Consider the following 22,849-nt stretch of genomic DNA (forward strand, 5'->3'; position numbering starts at 1 on the left):
CACAAAATCACACATCCAATGTGATTATGAACACACACTCTACAGGGCTGTCATCAGAGGAGCAACTGGGAACATTACTGCTTTCAGATTAACCAGAAAGTATACAGATCAATGAACACATACTTGACATAAATAAATATGCATTCCCAAACGGCACATCAGGAATCTGAAGTGTGAAGAAATTAGCTGTAATTTATGCTGCTATGAATCAACAGTGCGCTCAGGCAGGGCTCATTTACAGTAGTGTATGTGTGGGCCTGTAGCTTGATTTACTAATGCGTCCGGACCTGCTCCATCTTTCTGCCAAGTTGTTTCACATTCCTGAAACCATACCCCCATAACATCCTCAGAGCACTCCTTTCACTTTCCCTGTCCTGAGATCTTCTTTCACGATCTGTCCTCAGAAATCCTTGGACACACTTTTTTGGTGAGAAATCTATTTCATGGGTGAAGTTACTGTATTCTGCCGCCCAAGCTTCTGTCAGGACCAACAACACTCATTCAGGATACTTTTCTCTCCACCGGTCCACTCACCAGGGATGCCCCCCTGAGTCCAGTTCTCTTTGCCATTGCTATTGAGCCCCTCTCTATTGCACTGCGGTCTGACTCCTCTATATTGGGCATAAAAGAATGGATACAGAACAAAAGGTGTCATTGTATGCAGATGATCTTCTCCTCTACATTTCAGATTTGGGCAGGTCAATACCTGTAGCTCTGAACATTTTTAAATCATTTGGGCTGATTTCTTGTTATAAGTTAAATTATAATGATTCATTCAAGTATAATGAAGTCTTCACATGTGTGAATGTGTCTCAAAGTTTACGTTATCGCTGTGTGATGCCTCGACCAGGAATCTGCTCTCTATGGGTAATTTCTCAACACAGCAGGCCGCCAGACACGGGTCAAAGTTCACCCACAAAATACATGAGTTCGAGCCATATGATCCACTCACAAACATCCAGCACAGAGGTTAAGGATGTTTAAGCAATAAAACATTCCTGCTGATCTAGAGACAAATTCCCCAAATTCCTGTTCATGAGATGCTCGCTCCCACCGCTAAGGCCAAACAAAAACCCTGGAGCTTGGAACAAGACTCGGTACATACAAAAGGGGAGGTTGAAACATGACAATAAATGTGTCTCAATCAAACATTCACAGGAGGAGAGGCAGGACTGTCATTACGGGTGGGTGACCAGCAAATTGGGCCCTGTGGTTGACTTGAGTGTACGGGTGACGGCCTATCTATAAAAATTGTTTCCCATATATCCCATGAATTCAATCAAGAGCCCTGATTATAGGGTCTCTTCAATGGTTAGTCCACTTTAATATGATTTTTTCACCACTTAGATAACTGCCACTATAACTAAAACTATAACAACCCTGTTTATACATTTTATTGAAATGTTTTATTGTTTTATATATTCTAATATATAAACCACCATTCAAAATTTTGCGGTCAGTTAAAAAAAATAAATAAATAAATAAATAAATAAATAAATAAAAATAATATATATATATATATATATATATATATTCAGCAAAGATGGATTAAACTGATCAAAAGTTACAGCAAGGACATTTATGATGCTACAGATGATTTCTATTTAAAAAATACGCTGTTCCTGAAAAAAAGAATGTCAGTTTCCACAAAAATATTAAGCAGCACATCTGTTTTCAAACCAAATCAGCATATTAGAATGATTTCTGAAGGATCATGTGACACTGAAGACTGGAGTAATGATGCTGAAAATTCAGCTTTGCCATTAAATTACATTTCAAAAAATATTGAAATGGAAAACAATTATTAATTAGTTAAAAAATAATTTAAATTATCATAATTTTACAACATTACTCTGTTTACTGTATTTTTAATCAAATAAATGCAGCCTTGGTGAACTTAAGAGACTTCTTTCAAAAACGTTCAAAAAATCTTACCAACCCCAAACATTTGAATGAATATATTTTATAACATGACCTTTATTCAAACAATGAGACTCATAAAAGTCTGATAATTTGGCTCTCAAAGCAACATGTCATAATGCCTCATCTGACTGTCCACTGCCTTTGTGTCGCTGTGATCTCACTGATGTCAGGCAATATATCTGATCGTGTAACACAATTAGAGGGACGTGACAACTGACTGAGCAGCATGGCAGCTACAAAGTAAATAGTGAATAGGAAAAATGGCCTACAGCGCAGGTGATCATTTAAAACATAATGCTAGCTATCATAAAAGAAAATACCAGTGCTGTCATTTGTTCTGAGCTTATTCTAAAGCGATGATAACAGACCATGCAATACAAACTGCAACTAAATTGTCCTTATATTTGTGAGAATATTTCAAGACAGCAGAGTGTATTTAACATCTATGATCATCTATTCACCCTAGGTTATAGTGGCCTGCTGTGCTCAGCAAATTGACACATGGCAAGGAGTCAGCTTTTTATAGTGCCATTAGCACATTACAGGCATTCAGACAGGACAATGGGTGTCAGTGTTGACAGTGTGCCAGGCAACAGGAACATCACCTCTGGTTGCTAAGCAATGGACCAGCCCTGGGAGTATTGGGAATCCTGATGATGTGGTCATCAATAAAACATGAGGAAAAAACAACCAGTGCAGTCAGTTTGAAAAATGATGCCCCGTGCCGGATAAATAAATGGAATTTCCTGGAGTTATTATTTGTGTTCCAGTATGCAATCACTGGTAAGACACTAAATTTCCAGTGGTTTAGCGGAACTGCTTTCATTGTCCATGCAGGTTTATCTCTCTTCCTCAGCAGCAAGACTTCCTCAGTGATTATGCATCAGGAATTACACTCTAAAAGATGCTGGGTTGTTTCAACCCAACTTTGGGTCAAATATGGACTAACCCAGCTTGTGCCGGATAAATAAATGGAATTTCCTGGAGTTATTATTGTGTTCCAGTATGCAATCACTGGTAAGACACTAAATTTCCAGTGGTTTAGCGGAACTGCTTTCATTGTCCATGCAGGTTTATCTCTCTTCCTCAGCAGCAAGACTTCCTCAGTGATTATGCATCAGGAATTACACTCTAAAAATATTTGACCCAAAGTCGTGTTGAAACAGCCCAGCATTTTTTAGAGTGTATAGTGAATCTTCATTTCATTTTGCATGACTTGCATGAGCAATGACATATTCCTTCCTGTAAGTATTGTACACTTCAAGCCCTAACATTCAATAAATGCTTTCACGGTCTTCCAAACACTAAGTACACATCCAACATCAATGCACTCACATGAGCACCAACACACTCCCCTAAACGTGCATGTGCATGTGAAACCATCTGCTAAATCCATTGATCTAGAGTTATTAAGTACACAATTAATGTTTTCCTAATGTGGCCTTTTCACCGAGGGCAGTGCTGCTGACTGATGCACCATTGTGACTAAAACACAGAGAGAGACTATTTCGACTATAGACTATTTTGGAAGGACTGTGTTCAAACTAAGCACAGATAATTTTATGATGTACAAATTAAGCAACTATATTTTGTAATGAGACATCACATCAAGGCACTTGTCTACACTCCATCTAATTAAAATATACCATTGTTGCCTTTATGTCTCAAGCAATAAATCTCTTGAATAAAAATGAATAAATTCTAATGCAACTCAGCTTTGTGTGCATATAATTAAAACTATTAGCTGTTAAGTGATTGAAGGTTTGTAATTAAAAGAGTAACTGGCATATTTGTTTCTCTGTTCTTCTGTGCAAGTGTCCTGCATGAGGCTTTGTGTTTGAAAGACCACACCCTGCTGTATTATTGAGCATGGCCTATTTGAATATGCATGATGTGGGTGGGGTCTGGAGGACAGGGACGGCCCAGTAGTGAGCAGACACATGGAGGCCAGCTGAAATGGCTATACTCTTCACAGGGAGCAGTCTTCTCTCAACCCATCCGCTGTACCAGCGCTGAGTCATACCCTGCCCATAGCAATCCCAGAAAAACACAGGGTTTGCTTTACAAAACACTAACTATAGACCCAGTGAAAGCCAATAGTTTATAAAATGCTGTTGATAACTGTTAAAAGCATTTGAAGTCTTGAGGCTTTATTGAAGCTTTAAGTAAAAACAGTTAATTCTCTTTTTTACATCAAAGACCATGACAGATGGATAGATTGATAGATCGGGAATGATAGACAGAACAATGGAATGAACAACAGAACAATAAAACAATCAACAGAATTACAGAACAAACAACAGAACAACAGAATGAATGATACGATATGTTTTAAACAACAATAGAATGATAGATAAAACGAATGACAGACAAAATGATAAAGCGATAGAGTGATAGAACAATTGATATTATGATAGAACAAATGATAGAATGAATGATTGAACAATAGACGATAGATAGAATCATACAGAGAATGATGGAACGATATATTGACAAGGTTCCTACGCAGTTTGTAAAAGCACGGAAAAGTATGGAATTTGATTTTAGTATTTTCAAGGTCTGGAAAAGTATGGAAAAAAGAAAACAGAGTATGGAAAAATGTTTGTTTCCAGACTATTGCCCCTTTTCTGTTTCTTAGTATAGGAAATTATGATCCGCACTTACGAGAACAATCTTCTTTTTTCTTTTCTTTTACATTCATTACTGATGGGAAAAGACACAAACACACTGAGGAAGGCTTTGAGCCGAAACGTTTGTGTCTTTTCCCATCAGTAATGAATGTAAAATAAAAGAAAAAAGAAGATTGTTCTCGTGAGTGCGGATCATAATTTCCTATACTAAGTAACTCAACAGATTGACGCACCAAAATAAAAAGATCAAGTAACGCAAGAGCGCAGTGCAAACGACGTTGTTAAACCCTTTTCTGTTTCTAAAACATAAAATTGAGAATTTCTAAAAAATAAATGTATCATACAAGCAGAGTGTTTTTCATGAAAAAGTCTGAAAGAATATCAGACATATATAATACACACACAAATATATATATGTATATATGTGTGTGTGTGTAATTAAAGATCCAAATTTTAAATTTTTCACATGTAACGTTTACATAATTGGAAACAGTTTGTTTAAGGATACATGCTGTGTTAATGTGTTAATGTATTATTTACTATTATTATTTGTATTAGCATTAATTATATATATATATTGTATATATATATATATATATATATATTCCCCCCCCCCAAATAGTTCAAATAGTTAAATAGCTCCAGCAGTTTTTGCTATGGTACAGAGAACCATGAGATTTTACTGGTATTGGTACGGACTACTGAAGTTTTGGTACTGTGACAACAATATTTGTAGTATTGTGAGTGTATCAGATTGTAAATTCAATATTGTGAATTTGAACTTTTAATCATTTCACACTAAATCATTTGTTTTTCACTATGAAATATGGTCTGAAAACTCTACAGAGAAGTCTGGAAAAATACGGATTTTGAAATGGAAAATGTGTAGGAACATTGTACTAAACGATAGAAAAATAAAATGAACAAAAGAACAATAGAACAAATATAGAACGAATGACAGAATGATAATATGACAATGCCAATATATCAAATGACAGAACAATCGATAGACAGAACAAAAAAACGATAGATTGATAAACAATAGACAGATAGAATGATATAATGAATGATACAATAGATAGATAGATAGATAGATAGATAGATAGACAGATAGATAGATACAGGCAGATAGATAGATAGACAGATAGATAGATAGACAGGTAGATACAGGCAGATAGATAGATAGATAGACAGGTAGATACAGGCAGATAGATAGATAGACAGGTAGATACAGACAGATAGATAGATAGACAGGTAGACAGATAGATAGATAGACAGGCAGATACAGGCAGGCAGATAGACAGATAGACAGATAGACAGATAGACAGGCAGATACAGGCAGGCAGATAGACAGATAGACAGGCAGATACAGGCAGGCAGATAGATAGACAGATAGACAGATAGATACGGTAGATACAGGCAGGTAGATAGATAGATAGATAGATAGATAGACAGACAGATAGATACGGTAGATACAGGCAGATAGATAGATAGATAGATAGATAGATAGATATATACGATAGATAGATAGATAGATAGATAGATAGATAGACAGATAGACAGACAGAATGTTAAAACGAAACATTTGTTCACGATAGAATGAACAAACAAATGACAGACAAAATAATAGAAAGAATGGAAGAATGAACGAATAATAAAACAAACAAACAAACGAACGAATGAAAGATATAACTGTAGAATGAATGCTAGACAGGTTGGTAGAAAGGACAATAGTTGGATAGACAGATAGTCTGCATGACTCTGTCGTTCTTCTGGAGGGGCCTGAGCTCGACCTTCACCCCAGACATGAGCAGTGTGTCAGTCTCTCCACGCCTCACTGAACTCTACTCACACACACCCTCCTGATCTCTGCTGACCCCTGCTTCACTATGGATGCCACAGTAAGCTTGTTAAATAAAACATGTGATGGGGTCCCGTGCACTTACACTTTACTATGCAGTTTTATGAGCCAGGCAATGCACTGCATGCTGGGAGCCTCATAAGAGTCTAACTTGCGGTTTGGGGTGTTAACACTTAGAAATGAGAGATTTCATTTTTCATGATCAACTGTAGATGGTATGGTCTCTGAATCCCTCTCTATGGTCACATAATGTATGCTTGCTTAAATTTTTGAGCTAAACAGACACACAAATTGAATGTAGAAGAATTTCATAATGCGGATTAAATCCAGAATTTAAAAAACTGAAAGTTTAAACAATTATGTAAATACTCAAATACTCAACTATGCAAATGACAATCAGTTTGAATTGATGTAAATGTGGAACCAGAATAGTAAGAAAGAAATCAATTTGCGTGTAGCTGTATGTTCAGAATGACACACACAGATCATTAATATGCATGCCTGAATTGATGTAAATGTGGAACCAGAATAGCAAGAAAGAAATCAATTTGCGCTGTAGCTGTATGTTCAGAATGACACACACAGATCATTAATATGCATGCAAATTCATGCAAGGCTTCCTGTAGCAAAATGGTGCATTTGTTCTGTCAAAATGTGCTGCATTAATTTGAGCAAAAATACAGTATAAAGAGTATATAAAGAGACAAATAGAGAGACAAACAGACATAGACAGATAGACGCAGACTGATTGAAAGAGATGAAGATTAAAAAACGTATCATATGAAGTCTGCAAGTGATATTTAAACATATGAGCTGAATGGTAGGCTATATCACATTCATACATTCTGAAGTACCAGGACAAAGCACACGCCACATGTTGACACATCTGATAAATATATTCTGACCTGCATTCTCATTGTGCAATGAGAACAGGATTTCCTCCAGACACAAAGCTTTAACAGAGGACCATACTGATAAAACACACTGGCTAAACTTGGCTCCCTTATGGACATTCCTGCTATTCATCTCAAAGGTCCTTCTGTAGTGCTGCAGATCAGTCAAACCATACTGTACCTGCACAACCTCACACAATTAAGACCTTTACGTTTATCTCTCTCAGACAGATAGGCAGTAAAAATTCATTAAGAATATAATGCCAAAAACAATGACACAAGCCTGTTTAGTCATAAATAAAGATGGAGTTAGGATGTTAAAGATCTTAAAGAGGTAGTTCATCCAAAAATTAAGGTTTTGGGTGAACCATCTCTTTAAAATAGGCAAAATATGGCTTTAAATATGTTTCCTAAATGTGTTTTCAGCAGACGATTTTTGTTACCTCTCCATAGTCTGTGGTGAGGATGAGGGTCCGGTCATCACAGCAGCTGACAGTGGAGGGCAGGAGCTGCTCCTTAACCCGCACCCACACACGAGCTCCCTAAAAGACAGACAAACAGACCGTATGAGACACGAAATACTGCAAACCAATCAAGAACAGCCAGAGAAAGGCACACACATTAAAGATCTGGCTTAAGACAGACAGACATTTCCTTCCCATTGCGGCTGATACAGAAATTAAATATGTATGTATATGGAGCAGACAACATTTTGTGCTTCTAAAAAGAGCTGAGGACAGAACAAGTTGATACAGAGAGAATATCTGTGAGCAATTTCAATTGATCCAATAGCAATCAGCGATCTCAACCACAGCCCATCATGGTCTTTCCTTCATCATCATTAATGCACCACAGCCATTCCGTCTCGCTACGCTTTCATTTCATAGACATACAGTGGTGCATTTGACTGGGAAAAAGCTCCCTCCCAATGGGTTTAAACGCACATTGTGGGCACATGGGCAGCACAGAGCACTATTCATGCCAAGAGCACATGCTGCAAACCAAAGTAAAGTCCTTTGGCAGCACCAAACCCAGCACTTGTCTATGTGTAAAAATACATGGTTGTTTCTCATGTGAGTGTTATGAAGGGGCCTTTGCTTGTGCATTCGCCACCATAATAGGGTGTTTTGAGTGGATGCCAAGGCATTGCTAAGTGGTTTCTAGACCCAGCGGTTTCAAGACCCAAGTCGGCTCACTCTGAAATGTAATAGCAAAAATAATGATCTTTAAAAAAGCATAATATGACCCCTTTAAACAAAGCCGCCAACTTCCCTGTTTTCAATCGGAAGGCCAAGAATGCAGAAAACGGAGATGTAAAAACAGGAAGACACAAGTCTGGCTGCTAAGACCACTAGTCATTTCCTTTTGTTGTGAACCCTAACACTGTCTTAAGGGCCGTTCACACCAAGGACGATAACGATAGCAGTAACTATAACTGTAAAGTTTTAAAAAGTGTTTTAATTCTAGAGGAATAGCCTCTAGAATTAAAACACTTTAACATCAACACCACAACTATAATAATAATAATAATGATGCAGAGGAGTGATGTTGCTGGAATCACTTTCAGAACAATTTTTTGTCAGCAGAAACATTTAAAGTGGCAGATGACAGAACTGCAGTGCATGCTTATAATAAACAGAATAAACCAAATATAGGTAGCGTTATCTTTATAGTTATCGCTCTTGGTGTGAATGGGTTTTTAGTGTGTATGGTGTGCCAGGTTCTGATGGCCCTCACGCTTACACTGACAGGCATAAATCTTCACAGCGCAGCCATTCAGATGGCCAATGGAGTGTTGAGAGAGTAGTTTGTCCAACAGCACATGAGAACCAAAGGATCAATGGGAGCGGCTTCCACCAGGAAACCCAAGCCCCAAGGTCAGAGCTCAAAGATATCAATCCTCATTAACTATTAATAATGACCTGACATGTGCAACACAACTGGGTCCCGTAGGCAGCATGTGCAGGCAAACACACAATATACATCCACTCTTTCCAAAACACACTGTATGAAGATGATCATAGACACATGATCCACTGGAAAGGAGACATGGATTATAATGAGGCCAAACACATTCAAGGTTTCAAGTGAAGGCATTCATTAAAGGGACAGTTCATCCATAAATGAAAATTCTGTTATCATTTTCTCACAATCATGATGTTTCAGTATTCAAACCCATTTGACTTACTACTTACTACTTATACATTCTTATAAATTTCCCCTTTTGCATCCAACAGAAGAAATTCTGTTGGATGCAAAAGGGGAAATTTATAAGAATGTTCATGCTGCTTCTTTCCAAATAGTGATCAAAGGCTGTCAAGCTCCAAAATAAGACAAAAGACACCATTGAAGTAACATAAATGTGGTAAATGGTGGTTAGATTTCAGTTTGCTCATCACAAAGATATCACATGACATTGTACGACTTGGAATATAGTGTACAAATTGTATGCACTTCTCTGATCATTTTGAGGTGCTTTTTGTCATTTTTGGAGCTTGACAACACCTAGTCGCCATTCACTTCCGTGGACCCTTTTCACAGACTGTGGTGATGCATTTCCACAGTCCAGTTATTTACTTTAAAAAAAATCTATATTTATTCTAGTCTCCTGTTTACTACTATAGAATATTACCATTATGTCATCTCTTTTCCATATGTGCCATAGAGCATCATGTCCTGTATCAACAGGATCTTTTTCAGATTTAAAAAAAAAGTCAAAGCCTTGCTAAATGTAGCACTAATGCTCAGGGACTATGGGACTGAGTTAAAAGGGCTTGAAGAAAAGAAGAGGTGGAGAGGTTAAAACTGTATGCTAATGCATTTCCCATTGTTTGATGAGCAGAGGAAGAAAGCTAACATTCAAATTCTCTGACATGTTCAATCATTACACATGCGTGAGACTAAATATGACTACCTCCATCAGTTAATGTGTGCCACAGGCGTTCACTGCCCGAACACAATCAGCTCCAGACAACAAAATACATTTACTTACAGGAATACAATTAAAGCAGCTAAAGGGAATCATTTTATTGAGCTGAAATCATAGATTAGATGAGAGAGAGATCAGCCAGGTCTGTGACTGGCACAAGAGGAAAATTACTTAAGCACAGGGCTCAGAAAAGCTGTTTCACGTGACATGACCGAACTGAATTACATCTGAAGCAGGGTCTACGGATTTAAGATCAGATGCCATTGCTACAAAATTCTCATTTACAGCATTCGCACTTAATGGCACATGGTGCCACTGAATTACTTGTGTTTAATCTCACAGATTAAAGGAACAGTTGATTGACTACATTAAAAGTGGTGGGATTATTCACTCTTCTTTGTGATTAATTGATATAAATAATAAATGATATGGGAGTGAATAAGACCATTAGTGCATGAAACCAACTCAAAAACATCCAAACAAAAATATGACAGTTCACAAAGATCACAAAATCTTCCATGATGGATAATAATTCAGCGGTATTTACCATAAATAAATGGGTATTGTGGTTTGGTCACTTTAATGATTACTACATATAAATAATAAAATACTGGTATGGGCAGGAGGACTAATGTCTTAACTTCTTCATGATGTAGATAACTGTGGTTCAGACTGCTGAAACCTTTCATTATATGGTAGAAGAATAAGGATTAGCTTTCATGGAATATTCAAGGATAATTTTGATGTTTCCCTAAGGAATGCTCAAATAATTAATGTTAGGCATCATGAAAAAAAAAACTAACAAAAAAAATTAAACATGACCAGGTAACTTGTCCATATGGTCAAAAATAATATCTCAAATCGGGTGGCTTGTTGAGAGGTATGCAACTATTTTTCAAAGCAATCAGACTTACGATTTTGCCCAGTGGATGATAAAATCAGTGAAAATTTTCACATATCCCCAGATGTATCTAGGGAGCAGATTATCATAGAAACTAACCAAACAACCACCCTAGCAGTTGATCTTTCAAGTCTACAGAGAGAAATACAGCCAAATAACAGATGTTCTCTAATCAAGGACATACAAGGAGCACCAAAACATGTGACTTTTCCCCCATGACCCCATATAAAGGCAGAACTGACATATATAAATTATACTTATAGCATCTGGCCCAGTAAAGCCATTGTGCTCAACAAATAGCTTTTTCCCAAAACATTTTTTTTACTGCATTACTGCATTACTGAAACAGCAACAATGGGTTCTTCCTTGAGGTCCTGTATTTCATATTTATTTTGAGAGATCTCAAAGGAGGATATGAACAACTCTGAAAGTCTTATAATATCCCCACTATAATGACAGCGTTTAAGACCAGACATGTTTCCACTGGCACTGGCCATATGATGTCATCGATTATGTGGTGAGGTTAACAGATTTTCCAGAAGCGAACTCCATGATGCGTGCCTCTGAAAGGACAGCAGTGTAAACCTGCTTTGTGCATGGGGCGCATTGTACAGGCAACAGATGGTCACAGAAACACAAGCCTCCACCTCCTTCCATTCTCTCCTCCACTTCCATCATTTCATCCCCTCCTTCCCCCACCTTTCCATCACATCAGCCGTCTCAAAGCAGAATGGTCATGCTCGCGTCCCAGAGGGCAGATGAGCGGAAATCCCTCAACAAAGGCCAGCTGGGCAACTCTGAAGCATGGTTTTGTCTGTCAAACTGCAGCACACGTGCAAACAAAATAATTCCTTCATATTATATTGTATATTATAGCCGGAGACATTAATCAGCTCCTTTCAGCTGGAACGCCAGTGGATCGATAGTAGACTCACATTCTGCTCTGCTGTACATACATAGCATATCTTTGATTTCATTATGACCAATTCATCCGTGCATGGGTTTAATTTTTTTTTTTAAGTTTTGATCTTGTCATTTTTAATCAGAATGTCATAACTCATCTTCTATTGAAACGACAGACTACTCTCTGGATTCTCCAAACATTTAGTCAGCTTAAAGCCACCTCTTTCTTACAATCGACTGCAAGCTCACATTCAGATCTGCCTTTATCCAATCAATAACAAGTGAATAGAACCTTACACTTTTTTTATGTTCCAATAATCTTTCAGAAGTATGTCACAATACGGAAGAAATAATCTGTCATGCTATCAAAAAAATGAACAAAATTCAAAAGCTCTTAATTCTTAACAGCATCTGTACACCTCCAGAGTAAGGAAAAGTGCTAAGAAAATCATTTTGGACCCCACACATCCTGCCCACTCTCTCTTCATACTGTTGCCTTCTGGTCTGCGCTACAGACCATAATTTTCATTTTTTTCTTATATTACTGTTATAATTCCTGTGTATGTCTGCACTGTCATGTATCTTTGCACTATGTCCATACTTTCTTCTGCACTGGAAGCTCCTGTCGTCAAGTCAAAATGATCACTGACAGCAATTTCATTTTGCCAATAAAGCTTTTACTGCAGCAATTCTGTCACTTTATTGTTTTTGTTTTTTTACATTCCATAAAGTACTGATGACTCCTTCACTATGCTGTACACATACGATCTAAAATGAATTCACACATTTACACACACACACAAAAAAAAGTAGAGATCAGCTGACTGAATTATTATTATTATTATAAATTTTTTTTTTTTTTTAAACGGATCTCATATTATATGTTCTATACAGGTCGAACTGAGACATGACAAGTAATGCAGTTTTTGTAATGCCATTAATTGTTATCATTTTGACAGTCTATGCACTATGATCGACTATATGTTCCTATTGAATTGAAAACCTGTGCCAAGGTTTTGACTGAATGACTCGATTTTGAATTGGGTTTGCTGTGTTTTGATAGAGTTAGTAAATGTAGAAAAAGGTAGTCGGCATTTTGAAACGTAGAGTTTGTATTTATTCAACAAAATGTGGTTTTGGCCAGAAAATTAACTATTTGGCTAATTGTGTGATGTAGGTGTGTTGCTGTGTTAAGAGTTTAGAAAAAGTACTTTAAGTATTGGTAAACGCTTGTTAGCAATTGAAAAAAAACTCTAAGAAAACTTGTTTCGGAAGAACTCCTGTGGACTTCACAAATATCATTAAGACTCTTTTAGAAAGCAGCTGGTCACATTACATTTCAAAGAGATTTCTGCACACTGTTTAGATCTCAAACAGTGACACTTATTCAGATTATCATTACAATACTGACACCTCCGCTGACCTCTGGCTCTCCTTCAGTGCAGCTGTGCAGATGTGAAGAGCTCTTCACATTACTGAGGGCCTCAGCTATACTGAAGAGTAAACTGTCTGATGAAACTCAATACTGACTGACTTTAGACTGCTCAGTAACAAACACACATACAATTTAACAAGTCTTGGTTTAATCTGTGAATTGCATAACACTATGCTATAGTTCTTGTAATTATCCTAAGACAGTAATAGAGCAAAAAACAACCATGCAAAACATTTCTTTGAACTCATTCCAGCAAAACCTTTCTCCATCATTAGGACTTCTACTGGTCCAACTGCTCATTTACTGTGCAATATGACAGATGACAGTTCAAAGCTAACAGAAATCAGTCACTGGAAAGTTTTAAGTTAAGTTGCAGAAACATGTCCAGGATCAGGGATTTGATCTACAGAATAGTGAGTGACGGAAATGAAGAGAAATTGGCCAAGAAATGAGTGAGATTACGGGTTAGTATCTGATTAGATGGACTGAAATTACTGCTGACCTTACAGGCTCAAGTTAAAAGTTTTCCAGATCGACATGTTAAAACAGTGTTGATGTACCATGAAGTGTTGGTTTAGGACAGTCAACAACTGACTAGCCTGTTGTTGTTTTAGGTTTCATATTGTAAGTGACTGAAATTGGGTGAATTTAGAGCTACAATTATTTCTGCAACAAATATACAAATATACACACAGTATATATATATATATATATATGTGTGTGTGTGTGTGTATACATAATGTCTCTACTGTCTTTAGTGGCTTCCTAAGACTATGATTATTCATTCAGTTAATGCAATATTCAAAAATACTTTTGCACATGTCTAAACACCTGCTCAATAGTCCAACTCTGGATTCCATTAAAATACATGACAAAAGCAACTGAACCACACAAAAGATTAACGCAAGCCCAATCTATTGCAAGAGGGGAAACTGTACCTTTGGATGCCTATTGTATGTCACATGCTACCATAGCCGCCAAGTGAAAACAAGACAGCTCTCCCTAGTCCCTACCCCGTGTTAACCTCAACCTCCCCAGACCTGCATGACATCATGCAAGCCAATGAGAGCTTTGCCTCACCTCAAATCAAGGTCCCAACCGAAATGATGTTTAGCATCCTTTGGAATAAAATTCCTAATGGTGACCACAAACATTCTTAAACTCTGGGACATATTTCAGGAATGATTTGCAACAAGCGTCCTTACGTCATGCTCAAGCAATACTTTTACAACATTAAGAATTTAGAACATGTAAATTCACAGTTGAATTGACAGTGTAGAGAGAGTCAGAGAAGGAGAAGTGTTTTGTAAAGGATCAGATAAACAGCCTTGACGCACCGTCACCAGGCTGACAGCAGTATGAATAAATGATGTAAGGTGCAGCTGATCAGAAATTAGCTAATGGAGAGATCCTGGCCCCAGGGGAAGGACACTTCCCAGACTTCCCCCAGACCAGACAATAGACAGAAAGAGTGCTATTAGCATTGAGAGATGGTGACACTTAATGGTATTAACCTTACAACTGAGATGTTTGACTGATTTGCATAAAGCATAGCCTGAAGTCTGTGATTAAGTGTCATGACAGGTTGTATTGTATTCTAAATAAAAGACAATTGAAAATGAAAAAAGGGAATATGTAACGTTTGGTGCTGCAGGTACCACAATTAAGCAAGCGATATGGACCTTTGAAAAGAGCGCTGACTGGTGGAAATGTGACATAGCAATCCATCACCCAATGAATGATAAAAAAAAACATGAAAGTTGATTTCAAACCACCAACGGAAGTGGTTTAGACTGGGCCATTTCCGGGGTATTTCTTTCCGGTTAAAAGTACAAAAAACAAGTTCCGTTTTTATGTGTATGCTATAAGCAATGCATACATTCTGCAAGAGCGTGAGTAGAAACACAATGAGGGTGTAAAGGTAAACTAATGAGTAGATGAGTTTACCTGATTGGCGCGATGATGTTTAATGTCCCCAACAGCCTCTGCAGTCCAATTTAGGCACTTAGCAACTGCCTTTTTTAAGACAAGTAAATGCTGGTTGGTTGGTTGCCATTTTTAAGCCATATCAGTTTTATTTTAATGGTGAGTAATATGTTGAAATGGTTTAAAAGAGTAATTTAAAAACCCTATACGGTTTTTAAAGTTTTCAAGACATGTAAAAGCTTTTTAAAAAATCACAAGGGGATATTAAGAGGGTATTGCTATTTTGTTGCAGTATAAAACCTAAAAATATTTCATATTAACCACAGACCTCATTTCAGACATTTAACCAAAATACCATTCAAAAAAACTAACTGACTTCAGGACGATGGAACTGGAAATGCTAAAAATGCTAACTCGTTTCCGGGTTTATGGCCTACAAAAAGACATTATCCCTGCAGAACTCTTTAGTGCAGACACTACACAAGGATGAAACGTCCTAGTGTGCAAGTGTTGAGCGCCCATGTTCGTTCATGCTATCAAATGGAGAAACTAAAGTACAATTTAGGCTTAAGTGGTGAAGACTGGATGCTGGAAGTTGGACAAATTGTGTCCATACACATCCTTTACCACCTTAAGATAAGCCAAATACTATATTAAAGCAAAGTGTATTCAAATGAACAACAATCTCAAAATGAAGCGTAGTATTTTGTAAACAGCTGTAGCTCTATGTACAGAATCGCACCACAAACATGGAGCACATGCAATCGTATAAAGAAATGAGAGGGGAGGGATGAGTTCTTATTGATGTGGCAGATCTTCTCAGTTGTAACATTAAGACACAACAGCTGTTCAGATATAACTGGCTTTTTTAAGAGACCAGCCCTCAGCTGACAAAGCACATAAGAGAAGATTCTCCTGCACCAAAACATTTCCATGAGGAAATGATGGAGACATGCAGTTCTGTCCACAGTCATTAGCATCTCAAAAGCCTCTGATGGGCCTGATGCCACTATACTGCATCTACCTTCATCTCACACACTGTACAACAGCTGTTGTTGAGGTTTCATCTAAGTCAGATTACTGCCATTTTGCACTGATTCCTTCTAATGTGGAGAGCATGAAAAACAAACAATAAATGTTGACTAAAGTACAAAGACTTCAATTCAGCATTAAACAGTCTCATAAGCTGCATGACAGTACAATTTATTTTTTCCACCTGGATCGCTTAGCTACTGGTGTTCTGCTTAAAAAAAAAAAAAAACTATTCCAACATCCCTTATACATCAGCAAATTTCAGCGATAGTGCCACACAGGTCGTGCTACCCACTGAAAACATAATGAGAAGTGCATTTCTCTGATGGAGGAGTTGGTTGGGGCTCCAAAGCCTCAAGCTAAATCTGCTTTGCCACATCCAGTATGCACTCAGCTAGCTTGTTGATTATCTAATGATGACTATAAGCAGTTTAAACACCATTTACAGACATATTTAAAGTCACATATAACTAAATTAATTACAGTTATTTCAACATGGTAGGTTTCACAACAATACAGAGGGACTCAATTAGGGTAATATTCTTAAATACAGTGGCAGTTTAATGGGACGGCAGGATGCTTGAACCCGTTTTTTTAACCTATGACTGTATTCCACAACATGTCACAGATGTCTCTGTGATGTCTTAATCACAGGGCAAAACTCGTGCTAAAATAAGAAACCTGCCATCTGGGCTGGATAAACAATTACATGTTGAGTTTTTTTTTTTACTCTAGATACTCTTGGTCTCCAAGTAAGTGAGGATTATGGATATTTCCTTCTATTAAATGGATATTCACCTAAAAATAAAAATTCTGTTACCAATTAGTTAAAGTCATAAGGCGTTTGGTCATCTTAAGAACAAAATGGTTCAGATTTATTTCCTTAAAATCATTTACACTTCATTAAAACGTTCATAAAACATTGTGAAAGTAATCCACGTGAATTGAGTAATCCAAGTGTAACACAATCACTTTATATGACAAACATATTTATTTTAGGCTATATAATTTTCTTATATAAACACTGATCAATGCACATACATAGAGCGCATCAAATATGGTCAACAGAAGCTCAAAAGTGCTTGCTTGATGCATGAGAACCAATGACGTTTGTTTTTACATAGCATGTATGCATTGTGTACACATTTCATTAACTGCAGAAAATACCACAGAAGATAGATAAGCCCTGTATATACCAGCAACATTAATTTTTCATAACCAGCTTAAACATATCAGCCATGGAGCTGCAGAGTCCAGGTCAAGTCACAGGTGGTGTGCTAGCATTAACAGAGTAATATTCCAACTATTATGAAACAAATCATTGTCAGGTCATAGCAGGTTTGACATTAAACGAGCTTAAACTGAAGGATGATATTACATGTCAGCTGTGCAACTGCTTAATCTCCTTACAGATAAACCCCTAACACATTTAGAAAATATTTATTTAAACAATATATTAAAAAAGAGATGAGTACAATTTCTAAGCAAACATTGTCAAATAGTAGATAAAATATATAAATACAAATGCAAAATAAATGTCCTGCACAATTAACCATACCCAGCAGCTCTTCTGTTTGTTTTTTTTGTTTGTTTTTTGTTTTTTTGGAAACCTGTGTGTATAGACCTCAGTAAAAATGAGGCCTTCCATGGCCCCCTGTGAATCTCTCTGGGGTCTGGTCAGGGGACCGTCCTTGTGAACAGATTACAGCACAAGAACTGATTGTGTTAATCACAGCTTTTAAAGCCTGTCTGCTACACCCGTCTGCTCTCAGTGCCCCGAGCTACAGCCGCTGACAGGGGCACATAAATAATGCTGCACCGTCACCAGAAGGACAGGAAGGATGGGATGGTACGGTTATTATGAAAAGGTGGGTCTCTATTATGAAACAAATCATTGTCAGGTCATAGCAGGTTTGACATTAAACAAGCTTAAACTGAAGGATGATATTACATGTCAGCTGTGCAACTGCTTAATCTCCTTACAGATAAACCCCTAAAACATTTAGAAAATATTTATTTAAACAATATATTAAAAAAGAGATGAGTACAATTTCTAAGCAAACATTGTCAAATATTAGATAAAATATATAAATACAAATGCAAAATAAATGTCCTGCACAATTAACCATACCCAGCAGCTCTTCTGTTTGTTTTTTTTGTTTGTTTTTTGTTTTTTTGGAAACCTGTGTGTATAGACCTCAGTAAAAATGAGGCCTTCCATGGCCCCCTGTGAATCTCTCTGGGGTCTGGTCAGGGGACCGTCCTTGTGAACAGATTACAGCACAAGAACTGATTGTGTTAATCACAGCTTTTAAAGCCTGTCTGCTACACCCGTCTGCTCTCAGTGCCCCGAGCTACAGCCGCTGACAGGGGCACATAAATAATGCTGCACCGTCACCAGAAGGACAGGAAGGATGGGATGGTACGGTTATTATGAAAAGGTGGGTCTACCTGACTAATTTATTGGCCCCGAGTGGGTGATAATTGTACAGATGCTCTATTATGCCAAAACATTCAAACATTCATGAATCTTTCTCACTGGAAAACTGTTTTTAAAGTCACTGAGCTTCCTCTATAAGGGTTTTAGCAGATCATTTTTCTTGAACTCTCGCAGGTCTAAAGCAGCAGAAAGTGATCTCATGCTGCAATAAAGGTGAAGAAAATCTGTTAAATGTAGCTCGCTATCAAAGATCCTGTTCTCTAGAAAAAAAATAAAGCATGACTAGTTCAAAATGAGCATAGAAAACAAATGACAGTCTACAATCAGATGACTAAAATGAAATTAACCCTGTATGATCACATTTTGGAATTAGCATAATGACTACTTTCATATGAAGGTGAATGGAGAGGCCAAATCTGAAGCCCTCCTGCCTATGCAACACATATTGTAACTACAGAAACGATGAAAAACACAAACCAACCCAAACACTATCCACCAAAAAGTCTCTCAACCAGACAACCTTTAATAGTCCTCGAGCTGCCTGAATGGTATATTGGCACAAACTGGCAGCTCCTTCCACATAATTTGCCCCTTAGGCAAAACAAAAGCCTTTTCAATAAGCTCAATTTGGTGTTGATGGCGAGGATCCACAGCCGCTGTACCTCAGCAGGGGGCAGGAGCGGCGGCAGATGGAGATACAACTGACTGCAGAGGTACAGTATTAAGAAATGAAGGGGGAAGGGGTGCAGTGCACACACGAGCCTCAAAGGAGATGACAGAGGAAGCGCTATTTGCACACACCGCACCCTTTAAAAGAAACTGCAAAGTGTAGCTAAAGAGAATCAGTCCTGCACATTGCCATTAATGCCTTTAATAGTGTAGCTAAAATAGCAAAGTCTGGGTCAAAAATGACTCCAAAATGTGTTATCTGAAAAAAAAAATGCTATAGAAAATAGTGATTACAATGTACAAAACAATGAATTACCTCTTATTGCGTCTAAGAGTCTACTACCTGATCACAACAAAAGGAACAACACTTGCCATATTCAGTACCGCAAAATTTATGTCTTAAACAAATAAACTCCATACAGCACACCAAATGGGATGTGTTCTTACTGAGTCATGCCTAAGACTTCTTGAGCCATGGACATTGTGGTTTACTGTACAACGTTTCCAAAAGGGCTCCAAAACCGCCATCCTGTGACGAGAACATCTGAGAGTCTTTGTCTACCTTTTTTTTTTTGGGATAAAAAAAAAGAATGGCATTTGCCAACTTAGGCAGTTAAGGTGATTAAACTCCATAATGAACAAAAAATGTATCAACAGATTGGCCACACAAGACCAATTAAGCCCACAAAGTGAACAAAGAGTTGGATTGGGGTCCATCTGGGTTTGCATCCAGATGCACACAACAACCTAATAACCATGTAAAAAAATCCAACAAAAACTGGTCACAAAGAATAAATCCTGTCAATATACACACACAAAAACTGTATATGACAGACAAGCTTTAATAAATAAGCCAGTCCTGAGAATAAGTGAGCCTTGCTAAAGTCCAGGCCACAGTGAAAGGGATTAACATGACCTTGTGGGGTGGCTGCTGTACTTATGTAGCCCCACTCCTGTTCAAGACTGGATCAACTAGCAATCCGGTTTGAACTGATATAACTCCTGCACGTGTGAGAGGACAATCCATAATTCTTCACACCGACATGCAGCATGACGAAAGCACTTACTAAGCACCTACAGTAATTCCTGTGACTGATTAGTCATATCATAAGAGATTACAACAATGCAACTGGGTGCCTGGAACCTAGAACAGCTTTATTGAGAATAAACATGCAAACACCAAAAAACATTCTCGATATATGGATTCTCCTTAAGATGATATGTACCCATGTAAGGTATGACAAACAAAATAGATGTGGCAGGAAACAGGAACACAAAAAAAATCTATTTTATTGTTTTGTTCTTCCTGTCTAGTACGCCCAACAGAGCAAAGAGGAAAAGCTATGATTTCAGTTGCCATCAACATCTCAGCACCATTAGAGGTTGCCTGAGGAAGTCAAAGCCACACTGAGAAGAATAGTGTGAAACCCAAACCAGAGGAACTTCAAATCTAAGAGCTAAGACCAAGAGGCATGGCTTGGAATCTCGGGTCAGGGTTAAGGAGACTGAGATCCTCAGGACAGGAATGTATCTGGAAAAGGAATCCGGTGTTGGATGTGAGACACTCTTTCGAGAGATACTTTAAAAGTAGGAATTCCTTTTTTAAAGCAGGTCAGCTGTTGTTCCAGGCGACATGATCACTACATCGATCCTTTTTTTAGGTTGCTCCTCTGAAGTGGACTTTGTGGGTATTTTTAACATAGCTGACACTGGACTGAGCCGGAAATGTATTTGTGGTTCTGTTAATGAATGGACGCATGTGCTGTTTGAGGAATGAACTGCATTCCTCAAGTCAGTATGTGAGCGAGAAACATAAACATCCCTGCATGCTATGGATGGGCATGAGTGCCAGAGTAAATGATCATGTACAGTAATTGCGAGACAATTTCAAAACAATTTTATTTCTATATGCAGAAACATGTCAAAAAGGGGCCTCATTATTTATTTTGTGTTTAGTTACAGCATAATTTCCAGCTGTATCTTTGGGTCCAGTTTGTCCAGTTTCCGTCAATATTATCCAAATTATTTCACTCCAGTGCTGAGGGTGTTCATCCAGGATGCTTCTTCCATTTAAAAAAAAGAAGTAGTCAGAAAATACAATCCATTTTTTTTTTTTTTGCGATTTACTTGTATAAGAAAAACTGGTAACTTTTTACTTAAAGCCTTTATGTATAATGCGTTATAAAAGTAGTTTTAATGCATTATTTATGCCTTGTAATACACCTTATAATGCATTGTACAGTCTCATGAATAATTGTAACCACAGTTAATACATTATAACACTTATCAATTAATTGTTACACTATGCATTTCAAATTCGGTTATAATTATTTATGACAAGATATAATGTATTACAATGCACATTATGAATAATAATTATAATGCATTATACCCTTTAATACCCCTTTATAATGCATTATACTCAAAGGCTTTAAGTAAAGTGAAAAACTTGTGTAAGAAAGAACTTCCACACACTACTCAAACATGCATTATTACACAATTTTATTAGCAATGTTTCGGTCATTTTACGGTAAGCCTGAAGGAAGGTTGATTGTCCAAAATGTTGTTTCCAAAATTTTATAATGATGCAAGTTTGAGTAGTATGTGGAATTTATAATTTTTTTTGAGTATACTTTTATCTGACGCACCTATAAATTATTCGGGTACAAGGCACTATATGTTCAACTTATATAAGAAATAATTTGAAATAGATACAATATAGGCAAAACTTCCTCAAATATGCTGTAAAAAAAAACACATAGCGGAATTCTAACTTCGGGCAACTGAAAATATCTATTGAATATTCTATTGAAATAGTTTTCAAGGCTGAAATCATTGACTGAAACAGCACTTTTCCAGTTACAAAATATGACTGTGTCAACATGATGCAAGAGTAGCAATATGTAAAATATGTTCAGCTGAAATATCCATATGCTGCTCATTATCGAAGAATGACTAGTTTTAGTTACTACAACTGCATTTATCAACTGTGAACACAACACTCTGAACATTATACCAAGTTCAATTATCCAAATACGCAAATTTTATTTTAATACATTTTACATTTAACTTTCTAAATGTTTCTAATTTATGTTTCTAAAACACCCTATATGTGTACTGTTCTAGAGGAACACAGGGTTAACTCTCACTTTAAAGTCTTGATGAGACTATCACAGGTGGGAGAGCTGAACGAAACGAGAAGCCTATATGCTTCATAAATCTCTCCAGGGTGGATGAACCCACTAGTCTGTCTGGGAGCAACCAAACTTAGTCATAAGGATCAGTAGCCATGGACAGGTAAGCTCCA

At 37.3% G+C, this 22,849-nt stretch overlaps 1 protein-coding gene across 3 annotated transcripts in view; it reads right to left on the reverse strand.

The window, feature by feature from the left end:
• LOC107752883 (unconventional myosin-X-like) overlaps positions 1-22,849 on the reverse strand; it is a 73,532-nt gene that overhangs the window by 48,777 nt on the left and 1,906 nt on the right. For 2 of the 3 annotated variants that reach the window (XM_016568954.1, XM_016568953.1), the window contains exon 2: positions 7,751-7,849. In XM_016568954.1, the coding sequence (XP_016424440.1) occupies positions 7,751-7,849 (99 nt within the window). Of the gene's footprint in view, positions 1-7,750; positions 7,850-9,050; positions 9,114-22,849 lie in introns of those variants that run through there. The other variant, XM_016568955.1, reaches the window with a different exon arrangement.

The sequence above is a fragment of the Sinocyclocheilus rhinocerous genome, unplaced genomic scaffold (genome assembly GCF_001515625.1).
Source record: "Sinocyclocheilus rhinocerous isolate Xijiao unplaced genomic scaffold, SAMN03320098_v1.1 scaffold1252, whole genome shotgun sequence".
Classification (NCBI taxonomy): Eukaryota; Metazoa; Chordata; class Actinopteri; order Cypriniformes; family Cyprinidae; genus Sinocyclocheilus; species Sinocyclocheilus rhinocerous.